This window comes from Tursiops truncatus, chromosome 9, assembly GCF_011762595.2.
Source record: "Tursiops truncatus isolate mTurTru1 chromosome 9, mTurTru1.mat.Y, whole genome shotgun sequence".
Classification (NCBI taxonomy): Eukaryota; Metazoa; Chordata; class Mammalia; order Artiodactyla; family Delphinidae; genus Tursiops; species Tursiops truncatus.
Window position 1 is genome coordinate 17,393,692 of NC_047042.1, and position 21,604 is coordinate 17,415,295.

The 21,604-nt window shown below is 45.6% G+C and overlaps 1 protein-coding gene across 1 annotated transcript in view; it reads right to left on the reverse strand.

The window, feature by feature from the left end:
* Positions 1-21,604, reverse strand: part of CDHR3 (cadherin related family member 3) — a 60,103-nt gene that overhangs the window by 25,369 nt on the left and 13,130 nt on the right. The window contains exons 5-8 of the mRNA XM_073810156.1: positions 12,324-12,418; positions 11,443-11,547; positions 6,602-6,750; positions 4,477-4,666 (exon numbers count right to left, since the gene is read on the reverse strand). Coding sequence (XP_073666257.1) covers positions 4,477-4,666; positions 6,602-6,750; positions 11,443-11,547; positions 12,324-12,418 — 539 coding nt within the window. The remainder of the gene's footprint in view (positions 1-4,476; positions 4,667-6,601; positions 6,751-11,442; positions 11,548-12,323; positions 12,419-21,604) is intronic.

Consider the following 21,604-nt stretch of genomic DNA (forward strand, 5'->3'; position numbering starts at 1 on the left):
TACCCTGCATCGGCAGGCAGACTCTCAATGACTGTGCCACCAGGGAAGCCCCAGGAGTTTGTATTTGTACTGCTTATCCTAGATAATCTTTGTCTAGGGTCCTTTGTCCTTTGCATGGCCACACTATGTATCGGGTCTATGTCCAGAGTTACCAAGAGCTTAAAAAATGAACTTGCAAAACCAAAGATCATCTCAGAGGGAGACTCTTTCCCTAGGGAGATCTGAAAGTGAGACCAGCTCTGGTGTTTAGCTTTGCTCCAGACACAGGACATTCTCTCAGCAAGGGTCACTGTAGAGATGCCCTCCCCACCCCCAGGAGGAACCACCTTCACACTCCCAAGATACTGGAGACTAGTTATTAAGAAACCACAGAGATGAAGCTAACTTGGGGAATTATTCATCTTATGGCATTGAGACAAAATAGTTAGTGGAAAGACAGTACTGTTTACCAAAAGTCATATTAACCCAGAATCACAAGGGACTTCATTGATTTATTTTTTTTAATTTTTAAATTAAATTAAATTTATTTTTTTATACAGCAGGTTCTTATTAGTCATCAATTTTATACACATCAGTGTATACATGTCAATCCCAATCGCCCAACTCATCACACCACCACCACCACCACCCAGCCACTTTCCCCCCTTGGTGTCCATTCCATTGTTCTCTACATGTGTGTCTCAATTTCTGCCCTGCAAACTGGTTCATCTGTACCATTTTTCTAGGTTCCACATATATGCATTAATATATGATATTTGTTTTTCTCTTTCTGACTACTTCACTCTGTATAACAGACTCGAGATCCATCCACGTCTCAACAAATGACCCAATTTCATTCCTTTTTATGGCTGAGGAATATTCCATTGTATATATGTACCACATCTTCTTTATCCATTCGTCTGTCGATGGGCATTTAGGTTGCTACCATAACCTGGTTATTGTAAATAGTGCTGCAATGAACTTTGGGGTGCATGTGTCTCTTTGAATTATGGTTTTCTCTGGGTATATACCCAGTAGTGGGATTGCTGGATCATATGGTAATTCTATTTTTAGTTTTCTAAGGCACCTCCATACTGTTCTCCATAGTGGCTGTATCAATTTACATTCCCACCAACAGTGCAAGAGGGTTCCCTTTTCTCCACACCCTCTCCAGCATTTGTTGTTTGTAGATTTTCTGATGATGCCCATTCTAACTGGTGCGAGGTGATACCTCATTGTAGTTTTGATTTGCATTTCTCTAATGATTAGTGATGTTGAGCAGCTTTTCATGTGCTTCTTGGCCATCTGTATGTCTTCTTTGGAGAAATGTCTATTTAGGTCTTCTGCCCATTTTTGGATTGGGTTGTTTGTTTCTTTAATATTGAGCTGCATGAGCTATTTATATATTTTGGAGATTAATCCTTTGTCCATTGATTCATTTGCAAATATTTTCTCCCATTCTGAGGGTTGTCTTTATGTCTTGTTTATAGTTTCCATGCTGTGCAAAAGCTTTTAAGTTTCATTAGGTCCCATTTGTTTATTTTTGTTTTTATTTCCATTACTCTAGGAGGTGGATCCAAAAAGATCTTGCTGTGATTTATGTCAAAGAGTGTTCTTCCTATGTTTTCCTCTAAGAGTTTTATAGTGTCCGGTCTTAAATTTAGATCTCTAATCCATTTTGAGTTTATATTTCTGTGTGTGGTGTTAGGGAGTGTTCTAATTTCATTCTTTTACATGTAGCTGTCCAGTTTTCCCAGCACCACTTATTGAAGAGACTGTCTTTTCTCCATTGTATACCCTTGCCTCCTTTGTCATAGATTAGTTGACCATAGGTGCATGGGTTTATCTCTGGGCTTTCTATCTTGTTCCATTGATCTGTGTTTCTGTTTTTGTGCTAGTACCATATTGTCTTGATTACTGTAGCTTTGTAGTATAGTCTGAAGTCAGGGAGTCTGATTCCTCCAGCTCCATTTTTTTCTCTCAAGACTGCTTTGGCTATTCGGGGTCTGTGTGTCTCCATACAAATTTTAAGATTTTTTTGTTCTAGTTCCATAAAAAATGCCATTGGTAATTTGATAGGGATTGCATTGAATCTGTAGATTGCTTTGGGTAGTATAGTCATTTTCACAATATTGATTCTTCCAATCCAAGAACATGGTATATCTCTCCATCTGTTGGTATCATCTTTAATTTCTTTCATCAGTGTCTTATAGTTTTCTGCATACAGGTCTTTTGTCTCCTTAGGTAGGTTTATTCCTAGGTATTTTATTCTTTTTGTTGCAGTGGTAAATTGGAGTGTTTCCTTAATTTCTCTTTCAGATTTTTCATTATTAGTGTATAGGAATGCAAGAGATTTCTGTGCATTAATTTTGTATTCTGCAACTTTACCGAATTCATTGATTAGCTCTAGCAGTTTTCTGGTGGCATGTTTAGGATTCTCTATGTATAGTATCATGTCATCTGCAAACAGTGACTGTTTTACTTCTTCTTTTCCAATTTGTATTCCTTTTATTTCTTTTTCTTCTCTGATTGCCATGGCTAGGACTTCTAAAACTAGGCTGAATAACAGTGGTGAGAGTGGACATCCTTGTCTTTTTCCTGATCTTAGAGCAAATGCTTTCAGTTATTCACCATTGAGAATGATGTTGGCTGTGGGTTTGTCATATATGGCCTTTATTATGTTGAGGTAGGTTCCCTCTATGCCCACTTTCTGGAGAGTTTTTATCATAAATGGGTGTTGAATTTTGTCAGAAGCTGCTTCTGCATCTATTGAGATGATCATATGGTTTTTATTCTTCAATTTGTTAATATGGTTTATCACATTGATTGATTTACGTATATTGAAGAATCCTTGCATCCCTGGGATAAATCCCACTTGATCATGGTGTATGATCCTTTTAATGTGCTGTTGGATTCTGTTTGCTAGTATTTTGTTGAGGATTTTTGCATCTATATTCATCAGTGATACTGGTCTGTAATTTTCTTTTTTTGTAGTATCTTTGTCTGTTTTTGGTATCACGGTGATGGTGGCCTCATAGAATGAGTTTGGGAGTGTTCCTTCCTCTGCAATTTTTTGGAAGATTTTGAGAAGGATGGGTGTTAGTGCTTCTCTAAATGTTTGATAGAATTCACCTGTGAAGCCATCTGGTCCTGGACTTTTGTTTGCTGGAAGATTTTTAATCACAGTTTCAATTTCATTACTTGTGATTGGTTTGTTCATATTTTCTATTTCTTCCTGATTCAGTCTTGGAAGGTTATACCTTTCTAGGAATTTGTCCATTTCCTCCAGGTTGTCCATTTTTTTGGCATAGAGTTGCTTGTAGTAGTCTCTCAGGATGCTTTATATTTCTGTGGTGTCTGTTGTAACTTCTCCTTTTTCATATCTAATTTTATTGATTTGAGTCCTCTCCCTCTTTTTCTTGATGAGTCTGGCTAATAGTTTATTAATTTTGTTTATCTTCTCAAAGAACCAGCTTTTAGTTTTATTGATCTTTGTTTTTATTTCATTTATTTCTGCTCTGCTCTTTATGATTTCTTTCCTTCTGCTAACTTTGGGTTTTGTTTGTTCTTCTTTCTCTAGTTCCTTTAGGTGTAAGGTTAGATTGTTTACTTGAGATTTTTCTTGTTTCTTGAGGAAGGCTTGTATAGCTATAAACTTCCCCCTTAGAACTGCTTTTGCTGCATCCCATAGGTTTTGGATCGTCGTGTTTTCATTGTCATTTGTCTCTAGGTATTTTTTGATTTCCTCTTTGATTTCTTCAGTGATCTCTTGGTTATTTAGTAACATATTGTTTAGCCTCCGTGTGTTTGTGTTTTTTACATGTTTTTCCCTGTAATTCATTTCTAATCTCATAGCGTTGTGGTCAGAAAAGATACTTGATATGATTTCAGTTTTCTTAAATTTACTGTGGCTTGCTTTGTGACCCAAGATGTGATCTATCCTGGAGAATGTTCAGTGCGTACTTGAGAAGAATGTGTAATCTTCTGTTTTGGGATGGAATGTCCTATAAGTATCGATTAAATCTATCTGGTCTATTTTGTAATTTAAAGCTTCTGTTCCTTATTTATTTTCATTTTGGATGATCTGTTCATTGGTGTAAGTGAGGTGTTAAAGTCCCCCACTATTATTGTATTACTGTTGATTTCCTCTTTTATAGCTGTTAGCAGTTGCCTTATGTATTGAGGTGCTCCTATGTTGGGTGCATATATATTTATAATTGTTATATCTTCTTCTTGGAAGAGAGCAAAATAAAAATATTTTTTAACAGAGTAAGAAAGTGGAGAAGGGAGATTACAAAGAGGAAAGAAAATGGAAGCGAGGGAAGAAAAAGGATGAGGAAGGAAAATCTCTCACCTAAAGGGACAGTTCAAATCTACTTATATTATTGAGCTGTGTCGCAGGTGCCCACAATCCTTCAGTCCCTGCCAGACTATACCAGAAAAACCAAGCACCCCCAAAGAGGTGACATGCCCACATGTGTCTCAGAAGGCAAATACCTGAAGGTGAACTTGGTACATGTCGAGGGGTTGTCATTAATGTCTTCCACAATGAAGGTTATCTGCTTGCGATTCTCCTGACCCCCAGAGGGTCTATCCTTCACCAGAACCTCCAGAGATATGGTGGGATTTTGTCTTAATTCACCTGCATCTCGGTCTATCCTGCGTGCCACTTGGATGGTCCCAGTCACTGTTAGAAAGCAAAGGTCAGAATATGGCTCTTTGGAGAGAAATGAAGAGTCAAAGGTAGGTGGAGACTTGGAGTACATTTGAAAAGAACATTCTGATGTGAGGACTGGCTTACAAAGAGAATATTCTTTATACAAGTACATTAAAAAAAAAAACCTCATGTAAGTTCCTGTCTTGGACATTGACTGGGGTGTCTGGCCTGATCCTTCTAGAATTTTGCACCTCATGCCTCAGGGTTAGGCCCCCTGGCAGCTGTCCTTGCCTGTCATTCATTGGACTGATAGACAGCTGACTCCAACCCCTGAGTTCTCTTTCTGGAGAATTTGTAACTGGGAGACACAAGTCAGGTTCCTAGTGGAGCTACAGATAAGATGCCAGAACTCTAGCTGCTGAGGTCACTGGAGCAGCACTGCTTCCCATCCTTCCTGTGCCCTGACTGTTTACTCTTTCTCATGAGATATGCAGTATCCTGGTGATAGGTGTCCCCTACTTTTTTTTTCTCTTGCTTGGTTTGGCTGGCCTTAGTTTCTGTTACTTGCAACCAAAGAGTCTTAATGAATATACTACAAAAAAACCCACTGTATTTGTTAAAAGCTCAATTTGCAATACTCGAATGAACAGAATTCTAAACCACAGTTGTCCGTCCTGCCATGATCACTGGAGTGAGGTCCTCAATGACAGACAGCACCGCCTTTGCCCACCTCTCCTGGGCACAGGTAAACTTTGCCCTAAAGCCTATGGGACGAGTAACACATTGTCTTTTTGGGATTGTCCAGTGCTGGCCTCCACAAAATCATTATGTAAAGTTAAGTCCTTTTGGGTGATGTGACAGGGATTTATGAGGTGTATAGTCTAGGAGTAGGGAAGAGCGCAGCCTTTGGAGTCGGGCAGCTTTGATTTGTATCGCTGCTTCACAACCTACAAGCTGTGAGACCTTGGATGAGTCACTTAACCTGTCCGAGTTTCTCTCCAAGCCTCAGTTTCCTCATCTGTAAAATGTGGATTATGGTAGTTCATTGGGTTGTTCTGCTGGGTACTTAAGATAGAATGCATGTGGATCATGCAGCATCCTGCCTGGTATGGACTAAAAGATGGTCATTAAGAGGGAGAAACTCTCCTTCTCTGCACCAAGATACTTAGATGGGAAAATCTCCCAGGAATCCAGCAGATGGATGTATCAATAGATTGACGCAATCCAATATGGTAACCACTAGCCACACGTGGCTCTTTAGCTCTTGAAATGTGGCTAGGCCAAATTGAGATGCAGTAAGTATAACACACAACGGATTTCAAAGAATTAATATCTCATGAGTAACTTTAAAATCTTGATTACAAGTTAAAGTGATAATATTTTGGATATATTGGGCTAAATAAAATGCCTTGTTAAGATTAATTTCACCTGTTTCTACTTTTTGTGGCCACTTTAAAATTACATGTGTGGCTTCCACTGTATTTCTTCTGGACAGTGCTGGTCTGAATCCTCTGTTCAGGAGACTTCAAGGTACCCTCAGGATAGTGAACTCATCCATCCTTAGATGGCCACCTGCCTCAAAGGTGGAGTGGTGATACAGCTGATGATACAGCTGTCGACACAGGGCCCTGTTCAATGTCCCCAAACCTTATGCCAGCTGCTTTTAATGCACCTATTACAGGAAATTCCCTGGTGGTCCAGTGGTTAGGAGTCCATGCTTTCACTGCCAGGGCCTGGGTTCAATCCCTGGTCAGGGAACTAAGATCTCCAAAGCCATGAGGTGCAGCCAAAAGAAAAAATACAGCTGTTACCCCGATAACTTACGATAGTCTAGACGGAAAGGCATGCCCCAGACCAGAAGACAGAGAAAATATTTGTAAAACAATCCAAATGGCTGAATTAAAGGATGCACATAAGGATGTGTGTGTGTGTGTGTGTGTGTGTGTGTGTGTGTGTGTGACTTACACTGATTGATCATGAAATAGCTGTTGACAGTAGTGATGCTGTAGAAGAGGAAGCTGGTAAAACCTTTATCATCAGGGTCCTCAGCTGTGATATTGGCCACAATTGCTCCTGGACCCAGCTCCTCGGGAATCATGTACACGTGCGTTGGGCTGGAACAGAAATACAGCAGACACAGCTCATTTCAGGGGCACAGGAGGGTGGAGTCTGGGAGGTGGGTATTTTAGTTCGTGCTAAATATAGCGCAGAGCTGTTGGAGTTGCATCAATGTGTTGGGGAGGGAGAGCTCAGCAGCTGAAAGGAGGGGTGACTGGCTTTTGTGTCGCCACAGATCACATCCCTGTGGATGCAAAGAAGTTGCCATGCTGCGATGGCAACGATTTATACCAGCCACGGTCCCTGACTCCACGCAGGCCTGATGCCATTTCAGGTCAGCCTTGGCATTAACATCTTTTAAAATAAGGATAGTCGGCCTGTCCAGCTGTCTTCTCTTCTCCCAGTTCGTGTGCAGAATTTTCCTGAATTCTTTTAAAAATCCCTCTGGACACAATATCCAAAATTATAACTTCCTGATGCCCACACCATGGCTGCCCCCAGAAGCTGATTACATTGTGAACCTTCTCTATCCCAGGGCCTCTGCTCACTTTTTATTTCTCCCCCCCCCGCTTTTTTTTTTGTTCTGAGGAGGCAGAATTTACACACAGAACGTGTATGCCTTTCCAAGTTGCGTTAACCGTGAGGTCAGCTCTCTGAAGGGAGAAATGAGCCCCACTGGCAGAAGCTAAGGTCAGCGTGCTGCCCTCCAAGGATGACTTCTTACAAAGTAAGCCCAAACTGCTAACTTACGCACCTTCCTCAGACCTCTGCTGCCTTGGAAAAGGCCCGAAACCAGACAGATATGTTTGAGGTTTTAACTGCACAACCTGCGTAAATTGAATAATTTTGAATGTACCAAAGGAAGCTTATTGTTTAAAATAACACTGCAGGAAGTCCTTTTGTGGAGGGAAAATCACTTCAGTGGGACAAATAGTCATCTTTAATTTACCAGTTTCCTAAATTTGGGTTTTCCCATGTGGGATCGTCTTTAAGAGGGGAATGAATACTCTACCTCAGATCTAAAGGATTGCGTTCATTTCATGAGCTCAGGTCTCTGCGGTTCTGTCCCATCATCTGTAGGGCCAGAGGGAGGAGAAAGGGGCGGGGACCTCCAGGGGAGTCAGAGGCAGGCTGAGAACAGCTGGAACCAGGGCCTGCCCAGCCAGGCTGCTCTCGGGATCCTGGGCCGGCCCCCACCCCTGGGGCGACCTCCTGTAGGCTCGCTCCATTGATGGGGGACAGTAATCTTGTTCAGGCCAAGAAGCCACCTCAGTGCTCTGGACCTCTCACTACCAGGGGTCCCACAGAAGCTGCCGTTTGTCCATTTACTTACCTGGCACACACCGTTGTCAGGGAATCTGTGCCGCCCACCAGTGGGTCCAGGGATGGACAAAGTGGGAGGCAGCCGAGGAGGCGGGGTGGCAGGAACCAAAAGCAGAGCCAGAGGAGAGAGGGGGACAGCCCTGGCTCCCCAGGCTGGACTAAGCCCTTATTCCACTGTGTGAGAGACCCTTTTTCTCACGTATTGGATTTTTTCCTTTGGCTGCATTGAGGGGCTTCCGTTAATTTCCAACAGAGATCACTAAGACACTGTGCGACCTTCACAGCCTCGCCTTTGCTACCCCAGGGGTTGTCCCCGCCTTCCTAACTGCCTTCCTGAGCATGCTGGGTCCTCCGGCCACTCCAGACCACTGAATCAGGAGCCAGAGTTTCACCAGATGTGCGGGGTCGGGGGCAGGGTAGCACTTTAAAGTTTGAGAAGGACTATTATGAGGAGTCACCAGAGGTGACAGCCAGAGGCTCCCAGCCTCTCATAGGACAGACAGAGGACACCTTGGGAGAGAAATTCCCTCCCTCCCACCCTCCTTCTTCCCTCTAAGACAGTGGTTCTCAGCTGCAGATGATTAGGTTGTTTGTCACAACTAGAGGAGCAGGCTGCTATCGGCGTGTAGTGAGTCGAGGCCAGGGATGCTGCTAAACAGCTACGATGCCCAGGACAGCCCCACCGCAGGAAGTATCCCGCTGCAAACGTCAGGAGTGCAGCTGTTTAGGACCCTCATCTGCGGGCTCCTCCAGTCCACACTGGGCGCTCCGGGAAATCAGGTCCTCGTGAAGAGGACTGATCAGGCTGTTGGTGAAGACACAACTCCCCGGGTACAACATCCTGTCCTTGGCTGACTTGATATTGAGCCTGGCAGAAGATAAAATCTGTGGTTTATTTGGTTTGGGGATCCAAGACCCAAGTATGTATAAAATATCACTTAACTTAGAAGTGTTATCCTCAAACCACAGTAGAAATCTGTTCAAATGCGGTGAAGCCAGGACCCCTGCAGCCCCCCCGACAGGGAAAAGCTCTGATATCACTAATTCCCACACTCTTCTCCCCTTGACACTGGCTCACCAGAGCCTGGACCCAGGGCCACACTCAGGGGAAAGGGTGTGAATCCAGGATGACCTGGGATGGCTTCTGTAAGTCCATAAAGTGTGTCTACACTGCCTCGCGCCAGGTTGAAAAGGACTGTGAATGAATGCAAAAGAAATGGGCAGAAGGGGAGAAAGACCCACCTGCCTGACTCTAAAACAAAGTTCTTTGCAAGAATAGTGAGCACTGTTTGCGAGGTAGAGGGTGAATGTAAGTCGGGTACTCTTATAATAAACTGCCCGACTTTCATAATGGCAGCATCCTGGAGTGCACATCACGAGAACATGAAACGTTCAGCATTTGTCACCACCCAGGAGAAAAATGGTGAGGCATTTTCAACAGCAGAAATAGTACTTGCTTTGGTTGTATTTCATTGCAGGACCTTAACAAATAGTAGAGATAGAAGAGTTGTTTCCACATTTTGCATTTCTAACTTCACACTCAAACTCAGTCTACTTGAGTCCATTTGAGGATTTAATTTTGTTCATCCTGAATTAAATAACTTATGGTTAGTCCTAGCACTGATTTGGGAGAAAAGAAGGATGATCGTTCAAGGGAACCAGGAAACCCTCAAAGTTAGTACCTAGTTTGAAACTGAGCAAACTTGTTGAAAGTGAGGATGGCTGAGGGACTAGCTTGGCTCTAATTGAGCAGCCCTGGCAAAGTAGGGCAGCCATCCTGCCCCAAATCCTGCCTCACATCCTTCTAGATCACAGGCTCTCCCAGACCCATCCTTACCAACATCCAGGGAACACTGTTTGAAATTAAGTCGACTGTTTTTTTTAAAAATGGTTAGACAGTCACAGAGGTCATGCTTCCTTGTCTGGGATGGAGGTTCATCTCTCAAGCCAAAAATGAGAACCAGAGTTCCAGAGCAATCTCTGGGGGACCCCAATAAACAGCCAGGGTCATGTTCCCTTTCTGCTAAGGCCAATTGCTTTATTTTGGAAGATGTAGTCCAAACCAGATGGCCTACACGTTCTGCCCCTTGGGCGAACTGATTATTTTCCCCTTTGCAGACCCATTAGTCTGCTTTCCCACCTCACAGACTGGGGGTGTGGAGAGGGCATCGCAGAACGTGTCAGCTCTAGCCCCACCACCATCGCCTTCCTCTGGGGGATCACTGATGAATCCGCATTGCTGTGTTGGCCAATACTTGAGTCCGAATCCAGGCTGGGATGTCACAATTATTTATAAACTGCCTGTACTGTGTTCCTGGAAGAGCCCGTCAGCAGAAATGCACTGCACCGTCCTGCTGAGCTTAACCTGACAACAAGCATTTTGTGGGAGTGCCTCTGCTGCTGCTCCCTCCATGTTGACACTCAGCAACTGGGCTGTAGACTGTGATAACGTCCAGAAGTTTCACAATTGTGGTGTGTTTTGCCAAAAGGCACTTGGTTAGCCTGTGAGTGGAGTTGCTTTAATACCTCAATCTCGGAATACTTTTGCAAGCATTCTACATAGGTCTGGGGCCCAGTGGCTTTTCGTTGGTGGAGTCTCCCGAGCTGAATGTATTCCATGAATACAGTGAACCCAGGCAGGGGAGTTTGCCAGTTTTCTTGTGGCTGGTTCCTGAGCCTGGCTCAGCAACTGTGGGGTACGGTGGGGGGTGGAGTCTTGTAACCAGTAACCAGGCTGTTTGCAGGGTCACATGCCAGCTCAGAATCCCATCTCCCCCTCCTAAATCCTTGTCTGTGACAGGCTCTGGTCTCGCCTTTGTGCTTGGGCTGGTGCCGGGCACATTCCCACAGGCTGCCTCTACCAGATTCACTTACCTTCCTCACATCTGTTGGATGGAGGAGCTGCCAGACAAGGCAGATCTCCTTTCTGAATCCACCACAACAGGAGGAAACTTAGAGCACCCAGCAGTGGGCAGGCCCCTTAGGCACCATCGAGACAGCCCTTTCCTCAGTCGGAGAGGATGACCTCCTGACAGTGGGCTTTATGGAGCCTGGACTGATGACGTGCTCTAGGATTCTGCCGTTATTAGTGGTGAGCCTCCTATCCTACGAGTACCCGCCTTCTGCCTTCTGCATGTGCCCAGTGGCAAGCCTTGCACCAGGGGCGTGGTGTCTGGCCTCCACCCCTTCCCCACCATACCCAGAATCCCATGGTGCACACGTCTGTGGGGTGTGGAGACGGGGGGAACAGAGGTGGAAGATGTTAAGTCTGGAGGTCCAGGTAAATGAGCCTCTTACCTCTCCTCCAGGCCAGAACAAAGGGCAGCCCTCTGCCTTGCATGAAGTGTGTCTGAGGTAGCTCAGCCACTTAAGAGACATGGTACCCCCCGGCCCACGGAGACCCCCTCCCAAGCCCTCAGGCCTACCTGGTAAAGCGAGGGAGCTCATCATTGATATTCACAATGTTCACCTGTAGCTCCATGGAGGCTCTGAGCCCTTGGCTATCTCTCACTTCCACGATGAGATGGTACCTGTCAGGAAACAGCCCAAGTCAGGGAGTCAAGCTTTGCTGACATGACTGCAAATGGGGTAGGGGGAGGGAGGGAGGAAAGTGTCCGTCCCCTTTCTGGCCACCCCCCTCCATATCCCCCTGCAGAGTCAGATCTGCTAGGTCTACCCTTCTTTCCTCATCTCTAAAACCCCACCCCTCCATTTCTCATCCTATAGTTATTACTGACGGCTGCCTTCTCCCGCCCGCCACGTTGCACACCCTTTCTCCATCCTCGCTCCCGTTATCTTGGCAAAGTGCCTCATCCACCCACGTAAGGAAACTGAGGCTGCCATGGATTAGATAACTAGCCCTGCTTCTCACACCTGCTGCAGATCCCAGAGCCAAACCTGTGTGGACCCCAAGGCCTGTGTGATTTCACCCTCAAGCCCTGGCTACTCCTCATCTCTTTCCCCAGAGGCCTGCTCACCTCCACCATTCTGCTCTGATGTCAGCGAACAGCTCTGACAGCTGCCTCTCCAGAGCCAGAAGGGCATCTGAGGCAGTCCTCCGGATGCTTCAGGGGCCCCCTCCCACACCTTCGATCTTGTGATCCAGAGATGTAGATTTTGGGTGGGAAGGAGGCCTTCAGATAATGGCCTTACTCCTGATCCCTCTTTGGAGCTCACTACCCTCTGAACCTAGCAGCAAGGCAACAGACCACTCAGGGCCTCCGCAGCTGCCCTCAGTCTGCACTAGGCCTGTTCCTTAGACACTCAGATAAAAGGTACTTCAAGCAAAGTCATTGGCAAAGGCTACCTGCTGTGTCCTGCTTCAAAGTCAAATTCTGTTGTGGAGAAGAGGGTCCCATTAGCAGACATTCTGAAACTCTTTGAAGGGGAAATCAGGAAATACTAAAAAACAAGGAAAAAAATATTACTGAGCACACCTACGTAGCTTTCCCCAAGAGATGAGTTTGTTCACTTCCCATTTTATATTCTTGGCCCGTGCAACTTTTTCTTTTTTTTTTTTTAAAGGGCACGCTATTTATTTATTTATTTATTTATGGCTGTGTTGGGTCTTCGTTTCTGTGTGTGGGCTTTCTCTAGTTGCGGCGAGCGGGGGCCACTCTTCATCGCGGTGCGCGGGCCTCTCACTGTCGCAGCCTCTCTTGTTGTGGAGCACAAGCTCCAGACACACAGGCTCAGTAGTTGTGGCTCACGGGCCTAGTTGCTCCGCGGCATGTGGGATCTTCCCAGACCAGGGCTCGAACCCGTGTCCCCTGCATTGGCAGGCAGATTCTCAACCACTGCGCTACCAGGGAAACCCTCGCGCAACATTTTTGATGTATCAGGATGAGGCCCAAATGGGCAGTTCTCAGGCTTAATGGTTCTTGATTCAAGAAGGCTCTGGATCAGTTGGTCTGAGCCTCTGACCCTGATCGGCTACACCCTGAGAAGCTGGTCACTGGATCCTGCTTCAATTACAGAAAATACACATAAACAGCTCCCTGCTTCTGAGTCCAGCATACTTATCCCCATCACTGTATTCTCACTTCTGCTTCCCAGGACAACTTCTGGCTTTGATTTGGTGTCTTGGCTTTAACCAACACTCTTTCAACACAGCTCCCATGCATTAGGAAATAGGACAGTACTAAAGCAAATACGATCTGGTCTCTTTCCTTAAAAGAACTCAGGATACGGTGCGGTGTGAAAATGTTCACAAAGCATCATTCATTACAATGATGGCAGGGAAAAGGAAAGAGACAAGCGTTAGAGAGAATGAACCTTAGCAGGTACTAGAGTCCAAGTTGGAAGCTGGTTTGGGATGTAGACGCGTTTTTTAACATCCCATCTCAGGGCTATGGCCTCTGGTCAAGCCTTTGCACATCCTGGGGAGTTGAGGGTCTGTCCTCCTTGGTTCCCAGTGCTCAGCCCAGCTGTCTTGAGGACCCCTTGCCCAGCACCAGTTGCTCTGATAAGGACACAGGCTTCTTTGCACATCCCACTGAGGGCCAGCCCATAGGAGGCCCACCCCTGTCCGTCCACGGGCGCTTGTCAGAATAGCTTCCTTGCTCCCATCGTGGAGTCAAGAAGCAGGGGAAGACCCTGGATCAGAAGAGCTGAGTCCAAGCTCTGGTTCTCACCTCAGGACCTGGGACAAGTCCCTTCCTTGCCTGTAACTTAGGGCTGAGTCCACCAACAGCTCGTCCGCATTATGGTAAGGATTAAATCGGAAGGCACACTGGAAAACGTGAAGGGCTGCGCGGCAACACGTGAGGCTTACGTATTTATAGCCATCTGTTCCAAAGGGCTTTAAGGGCAGAAGGTTTCATTATTTCCCACTAGGGTGAGGGATGATCTCTGGATCAGATCATAAGTGGAGGTTATGCAACCAGAGCCACAGCCCCTGAAGTCTAGAATCAAAGGAAACGTCAGCCGAGCTTTCCAACCCAGTGATTTGCTGTGTTGTGATCGCAGCTGAGCTCCCCGTAGAGGAGAGAGAATGCACAGAAAATAGATGAAAGCTCTCCTTTGGGGCCAATGAAAGATTTTTAAACGATTTTTTAAAGTGTTTACTGTCCGTTTATTATTTAATAACATTTTTCTAATTGTAATGAACATATTTTTAACCAAAAAACTGGGACCAAAAAGTCTAAAAAAGAAAATATTAATCACCTGTAAAATCTCATCGTTTTCATGAAGTCTTCTGTTCTTTTCTATACAAACATACGCCCTCCAAAAAATTGAGATGATGTTCTAACCACAATTATAATATTTTGTTCTTTTTATTTATAGCTTGAGCATTGGCCCATATTCTTGTCTCATTTTATAGACTGGTTGGTTAATGATGATATGGCCTTCTACTGTAAGGGCTTATTTTACTAAGTCTTTCTTGCTGGTTACTTAGGTGCTTCCAACCCATTTTTAAGAGGAAATATTTGGCCAATGCCAAGAAGTGCCCTTCTCCCAGCTACCCCGCCCTCCAAATTGTATAAGCACCTTGACAGCACTCAGAGGTGTGATGTTTAAATCCCAAGCCCCCCACCAACTCTCCAGCTCACTGCCCGGGCCTGCAGCTGGCAGCGCGTGGAGCTGTCCTGGCTCTGTGAGCAGAGCCTTTCCTGCAGAGAATCCTCACATATCCACATGTCAGAGGCTCAAGCTGGATGTGCTGGAATGGCAGAGTTCAGAGACCCCGGCAAGGCATTTACTATATGCACCTGAATCGGGATGCCTTTCCACATGTGTTTTAAAATGCTCTAGGAGATAGGAGATAGGAGCTGGTTGTTTCCCAAACAGTGCAAGGTCTTGGGATATGGAGATGACAGACAGCCCTGCTCTGCCAAAGATGATGGTCAATCAAAGGAAGATACAGAGAAGATGTGGGACAGGTGCTCCACAAGGGATAAATATAGGATATTAGGGCAACAGAGAAGGCAGCCTCTTAGACCCATCCGGAACATGAGTCACACATTGGGGCAGTTGAGTCGTGAAGTGGCTCTGGATCCAGGCTGGAGCCAGACTGCTGAATCTGAATCCTGGTTCTACCCTTTTATGAGAGCTTGTGCAACAAAGAGGAATAATAATAAGGCATGCCCCATGGGGAGATCACGTAAAGTTCTAGAACAGTGCCTAGCAGAGGGAAGCTGTCCATGTATGTTAACTACTACTGTCCAGTTAGAATGTGAGATCCATGAGGGAAGGGGCTTCATTTTATTCACTGCTCTATCCCTATGCCTAACACATACTAGGTGCTCAATAAATATTTGTTAAATGTTCAATATTGGGGCTTTCTTCTCGCGTGTTTCCCATCTGAGACCCCCATTCCCACCTTAAAGGATCTTAAAAAGGCAACAACAACAAAAACGTTGCCAACCTTTATAAAAAGTCTGTTTCAATTTGGTAATGCTGGACTTGGGTATGAAATCGTCCTCCAGGCTCAGCAAGCAAGAAAAAAGCAACAGCAGCAGACAGAAAGGGGAGAGAGCTGTAGGATTAGAACACGGGGAATTTCTTTTAAATTTTTATTAAGAGGCTGATTTCCTGGAATCCCGATTTTTTTTTCTTTTAGAGCCAGGCTAATTTCCTTTATCCCTGAACCTACGAGCTTCTGTTAATGGGAATAGCAGTTTGGTACTTAGAAAGGAGATAATATCCATAGACTAAAAATATTATGTCATGTGGCCATTTGCCAGCGACTCAGCAAAGCTTTCTGTAAAACCTGGCATTCTCTTCCCTTTTTAAAGGCTTGTTTAATCAAAGCTGCTCCCTTGATATTCGTTCTTGGAAAACAGAAATTAAATAGGATGAAAAGCAACGGCAGCCCCTCTCTGCTCCAATACTGGCTAAGAAAAGTCCTGAGTAATCAGATCAATTCTGTGAACAAATGCTTGTCAGACAAGCTCTCGAGCGTCCCCGCAGGGAATATTCCTTTACCGTCACCCCAGGTTTCTCTCTTTGCAGCCCCTTGGCGGCAATGTTTTGCTCACGGACACAGAGCTTCGGGGTGGAGAACGATGAGCAGGCTTCCTGCCCCATTCATCCTTTATTGTGCCACCGGTGCGGAGAGAAAAAAGGCTGCGAGGGAGCTGGCCCAGTTTCCTGAAATGTCAGGCTCCCTGGGGAGGGCACGCCACCTCCGGGCCGGCACCCCCCCCCCGCCCCCGCCCCCGCCCCCGCCGCTACAGCTGGAGTCACGGGCGAATAATGATCCAACCTGTGCTGATTTGCAGCCCTCGGTTGCTTTCGGGCCTGCAGTGGAATCAAGCGACAAGAATTCAGCCTCCCAGCTCGTAGGAAGAGAGCAGTCAATTTCCAGGGGCCAAGTTTCCAGGGGGAAGCAGGACCTTTATTCCTCCCAAGTCCGGGGAGTGCCAATGACCCTACCAGCCACTGAGAACATGCCCCCAAGCCCACCCAGAGGGCCCAGACAGGCAGCATCTCTCTACTGGGCCAGGGCAAGTTATAAAGATGACGCCACGGTCCTATTATTTTTCAGTGTAAGCTGAATGTTTTATAAAAGCCTCAATTCCTCTCTTTTCCCCCTATTCCACCCCAAAGCAGCTCAGAGGTGGGAGGTGGGGGACGGGAGTGGGAGGGAAGGGCGCCTAGGAGGAAAAAAACAGCTACCATAAAAAAACCTACTGCAAGCCCTTAACTCAACTGTGCTCTGCTTGTGTGTGTTATTATCATGAGGGTGAGCTAGGTGGGTTATAGACAAATATTTGTTTTTAAGAAGAGCCACATGTATAAATGCAACATGCTATAGATATGTAAAGGATGCAATCCTTTACTGAGGAAGCTGCAGATCTTCCTGTATTCTGTCAGTCTTCTTCCGTGATCAGCCTGGGTCCTGTTCTTTGATTCAGGCGTCACTAATCTTAAGAACAATGATGCCCTTCTATTTGAGGAAGTATCTCTCCCGACGTATGAACCATCATCAGTGGTGGTGTATTTGGAGTGGGAATTTTCAAATAGCACTGCTTGTTCCCTTCTCAAGCATTCTCACGAGGACCTGGAGTATAAAGCGTTTTGTAAAGACTTCCAGCGGAGACTCCTGAGTTAGGCAGATGCCTGGGGGGCAGTGAATAGTAGGGGTGTGGGTGGGTGGGTGGAAGGCGATGAGCAGAATCCCTTGATTTTCACTGGCATTACCTGGCCCAGGCGAGGGCCTCAGATCCTTCCCTCGCCAGGAAATAGGGGGCTGCTCAGGGGACCTGAAAACTTCCATCCAGTGGGACTGACAGTCATCTGCTGATCACTCTACTCTCAGGAAGACTGCAAGGTGATGCCACTTCTCAGAGCCATGAGCAAGATGGAGGTGGAGAGAGAATTGCTTCCCCTGCTGCCCTCCTGGTAGCCCAGCTGGTAGCAAGGTTATTGCTCTTTTAATTTCATCCTTTGTCTGCCCTGGTGGAGACAAAGCACATTTCACTTTATGCAAAAGTCCTTCCCTAATGGAAAGGCCAAGAGAAAGCCCCTTAATGGAAGAATTGCTGCACTAGATCACTTTGCCTCCAGCTGCGAAACTGATTAACGTCCTTCGAGTCTCCAAGGAAGCTCTGCTGCAGTCACGGTGGCCATTTCCAAGCATGAGGGGCGGGGAGTGTGGGAGTTGGGTGGGAGGGAGTGGGCCGCAGAGAGCCTCCTTCAGGAGGTGGAGAAAGGGCAGGCAGAAATGCCAGTAAATCTAATTATTCACACAGGGACCGTCCTGCGCGTCTCTGTGTCCTGATGCTTTGCCTCTGAGCCTCCTCCATCTGCACCCATCACAGCACAGAAGGTGCACCGGCAGGGGAGCGAATGCTGGGCCCCAGCCACACCGTCCAGCACAGAGGCCACCAGCGACGGGCACCTGTGACCGCAGAGCATCTGCACTGTGGCTGGTCCAAAAGGAGATGAGCTTTAAGTGTAAAATACACGAGTCCGAAGAGATACTATGAAAAAAAGGATGTACAGTATCTCACGAGTCATTTTTATGTTGATTATATGTTGAAATGATAATAGTTTGGATATATGGAGTTCAACTGTATTAAAATGAATTTCACCTGTTTCGTTTTACCTTCTTGATGGGGCTACTAGAACATTTAAAGGCACAGCACTAATTTCTGGCTCACAGTCTAGCTCTGTTGGTCAGTGCGGGTCCAAACAATGTACAACCACATGCTTTAGAACTTTCTTTAAAAGGGAGGGAGCAAATACCAGTGGTTTCTGTATTAGCCCCAATTTTGCACCATCTGTGACAGACACAGTTTCACTTTATTAAGCTGGATGAGGGTGGAGGATTTGTTGTAAAAGAGTTGCAGGTTCCGGAGGTGTCCTAGAGCTAATATTTAATTTATCCTTCCTCCTCTAGTCGCTGCCATGAGCAAGGTGACTCCTGGAACCCACCAGGTAAGATGACAGGCACAAACCAAGCCCAGGTGGGTTCCTGCACATGCTTTGGTATTTTATTAAAGTCTGTGCTTGTTTACTCAGGTCAGTGGTTCTCCAATGGCAGAATGCGTCAGAATCACCTGGGAAGTTTGTGGTCCAATTCAGCATTCCGATGCAGAGTCTAGGAATCTGCGTTTTTGAAGCATCCTAGGTATGTTCTCATGCAGGGGCTTGAACACCCAGTGAGAAGCGCTCATAAACCAGTGTTCCCAGCCTTTCTGACCAGAACAGTCACCCAAGGTATCTGGCAAATCTGTAGATTCCTGGCCCCATCTCAGACCCACAGAATCCAAAACTCCAAGGGAGAGACCTGGGGAGTGTGGGAAACAGTGTCTTAAAGCCGTAAAATAAGTCAGAGAAAGACACGTAATGGATGACATCACTTAGTGTGGAATCTAAAAAATACAACAAACTAGTGAATATAACAAAAAAGAAGCAGACTCACAGATATTGAGAAGAAACTAGTGGTTACCAGTGGGCAGAGGGAAGAGGGGGCGATTTAGGGGGAGGGAGTTAAGAGGGACAAACTATTAGGTATTAAATAAGCTACAAGGAGATATTGTACAACACGGGGAATGTAGCTGATATTTTATAATAACTCTAAATAGAGTATAACCTTTAAAAATGGTGATTCACTATATTGGACACCTGTAACCTATAATATTGTACATCAACTATACTTCGATTAAAAAAAAAAAAAGCAGCGGTTCTCAGCCCTGGCAGCACAAGAGATCACTGGGTGGGGTGCTTTAAAAACCTGATGTCTGGGCCACACCCCAGGTCAATCACATCAGACTCTTAGGGTGTGGGACCCAGATCTCTGTGCTTTTGCAAGTTCCTCTGGTGGTTTCAATTTACAGCTAAGGTTGAGAAGCACAGGTTTGGTCAATAGCAAATTAACCCATCTCCTTTCTCCTTGTAGGGAGCAAAATATATCATTTAGTACCACCAAGCGGGCAGAATAAAATGTCTATGTACAAAGGCCGTGGCATGTTACTTCCTGAACTGTTATTACCTTTTGCTAGTCTGAGAAAAGTTCCTTCTAGGTTATGTTCACTGCTCCTGAGGACTGGCTGTTGACTTTCTGTGCAGCTGTCAGTTCCAGCACAGGTGTTAAATACTTCATTAACGATTTCTGCTGCAGTGCCCCCTCCCCAAACAATCCTAAACTCACTGCAGAAGCCACAGTTGCAGCCACCCGGCTCCAGGTTCCAAGGGCCTGCAGCTGCTCTCCGATATCTTTGGATGGCATTACATTTTCTTTTAAGGGAGCAACACCTACTGTATTTGCTCCCCACCTGGGCTGCTTCCCTTCATCTGAAAGGGTAACAACCTGACTTAGGAGGTATTTTTGAAAGGGCCATGACCTTGTTCCTTCTGCCTAATTTTCGAAATATATATTGAAATGGAGATTTAAAAATAAATATTTTTCTTCACAGCCGCGATTCCTTCCACTCTGCCCCCACTGCATCTTGTACAAACTTTATAGTAATGATCTTATTGAATTATCATTATTTGGTGTATGCATGAATGTCTCCCATCCAGACTGTAAACTTCTTGAGGTACAAAGATGTGTCTTATTCGTCTTTGTATCCAAAGCATCTAATAGAAAGCCTGGCACATAGTGGATTCTTGGCAAATGTTGAAATGAATTAAATGTATAAGTGTGGTACTGTGCTTTGGGTTGCTGACTTAATGTCCATCCAGAATCCCTTTTCCCCTGGTCACCACCAAGCAACAGTGGCCATAAGACACAGTTCTGGCCATTGAGAAGTAAGCAGAAGACCCCTGGGTAGGGTTTCCAGGAGGGTCTTGGTTTCCCCACCAAACTGGGGGGGGGGGGACAAACTGGGTTGGCCTGCCTCCTTTGTCCTGTACCCCATCCTGCTTTCTTTTTCTCTTCTTCTTCCTGCCTGGAACTTAGAGGTAAAGCCTGGAGGTACAGCAGCCATCTTGTAATCATGAGGTTAACAAAGAGAGAACAAAGCCAACATACACTGGATGAAATAGCAGAAAGATAGGAAGAGCCAAGGTTGCTGAGAGTAGCAGCTGTGCCAGCCCTGGACTGCTTGCGTGCCTGCCTCTGGTCTTCTTGTTATGGAAGGAAAACAAATCTCATATCCACCACTGTGGTTAAGTTTTCTGTTACTTTCAGACAAACACATTTGTAAGTTATAGAACAAGTGTGTTATTAATAAGTACGCATTTAAAGCACCTAGTATTGCTCTTAGCAGGTAGTAGGGACCCACTAAGTGTTTGCATGTTAATCACTTATTCATGCAGATAGAATCTTGGATGAACGAATGGGTTGATTGGTTGTTTTTTTGACAGAAGGATTGCCTTCCAATGATAACAAATTATTCCCTAACTTAAGATATGTTCAATAATCTTAAAACAGCTTTGTTGCGAACCCTGTAGAACCATATTCTATTGGTTCTGGAGTTCATTCCCAAAGCTCCCTCCTGTTAGAGAAAGTAGTCCAGTTGAAGCTGCAAATCATGCAGCAAAGGCAGAGACAGCCTCCTGGCGTTGCCGATTCCCCAGGTGTCATAGTTCAAGAATTCTCTTCTCTGTACGGTGGGTTTGCTGGAGTTTTGTCTGCTCCAAGATTAGACAGGTGGCATTAGCTTTGGTTTTTTCCTCTCCAGCCTGGGCTGCCCCGCTGCGTTGGGTACACAAGCTGGGAGCTGTGCACCCACCCATCGGTGGGCAGAGCTGGGAGCTGAGGCATCCTTGCCCAGAGATAAGCTAAGAGGCTTCTTGGCCTGAGTGTTAGTGGTTACAAGAGCTCCACTGGCAGCCCCCTTAAGGAAACTGATTAAAAAGGTGGGGATCAGCAGTCTCAGACTGAACCACGAGGCAATGCTGCAGGACTCAGTCTCCTGCTTTTCTCTGTGGAAATCCTCCTTTTCTTCGGAACTCCTGGGACTGTCTTCTAATTTTCTTTTAAAACTAGGTTCCAAGCAGCTTGTCTTCATCTCTTGAAAAGGAAGTGTTAATGCCTGCCTTTGAGGTATACATTTTATGCTTATTTTTAGAATAATATAGCTGGTTTTTTATCACCTTAGAATTTAAAAAATATTGAACAATTTTGATACACCAGCACTGGACTAAGTGGCTTTATGTGTGTTATCTAATACTAACCATCCCCCTACTATGGTA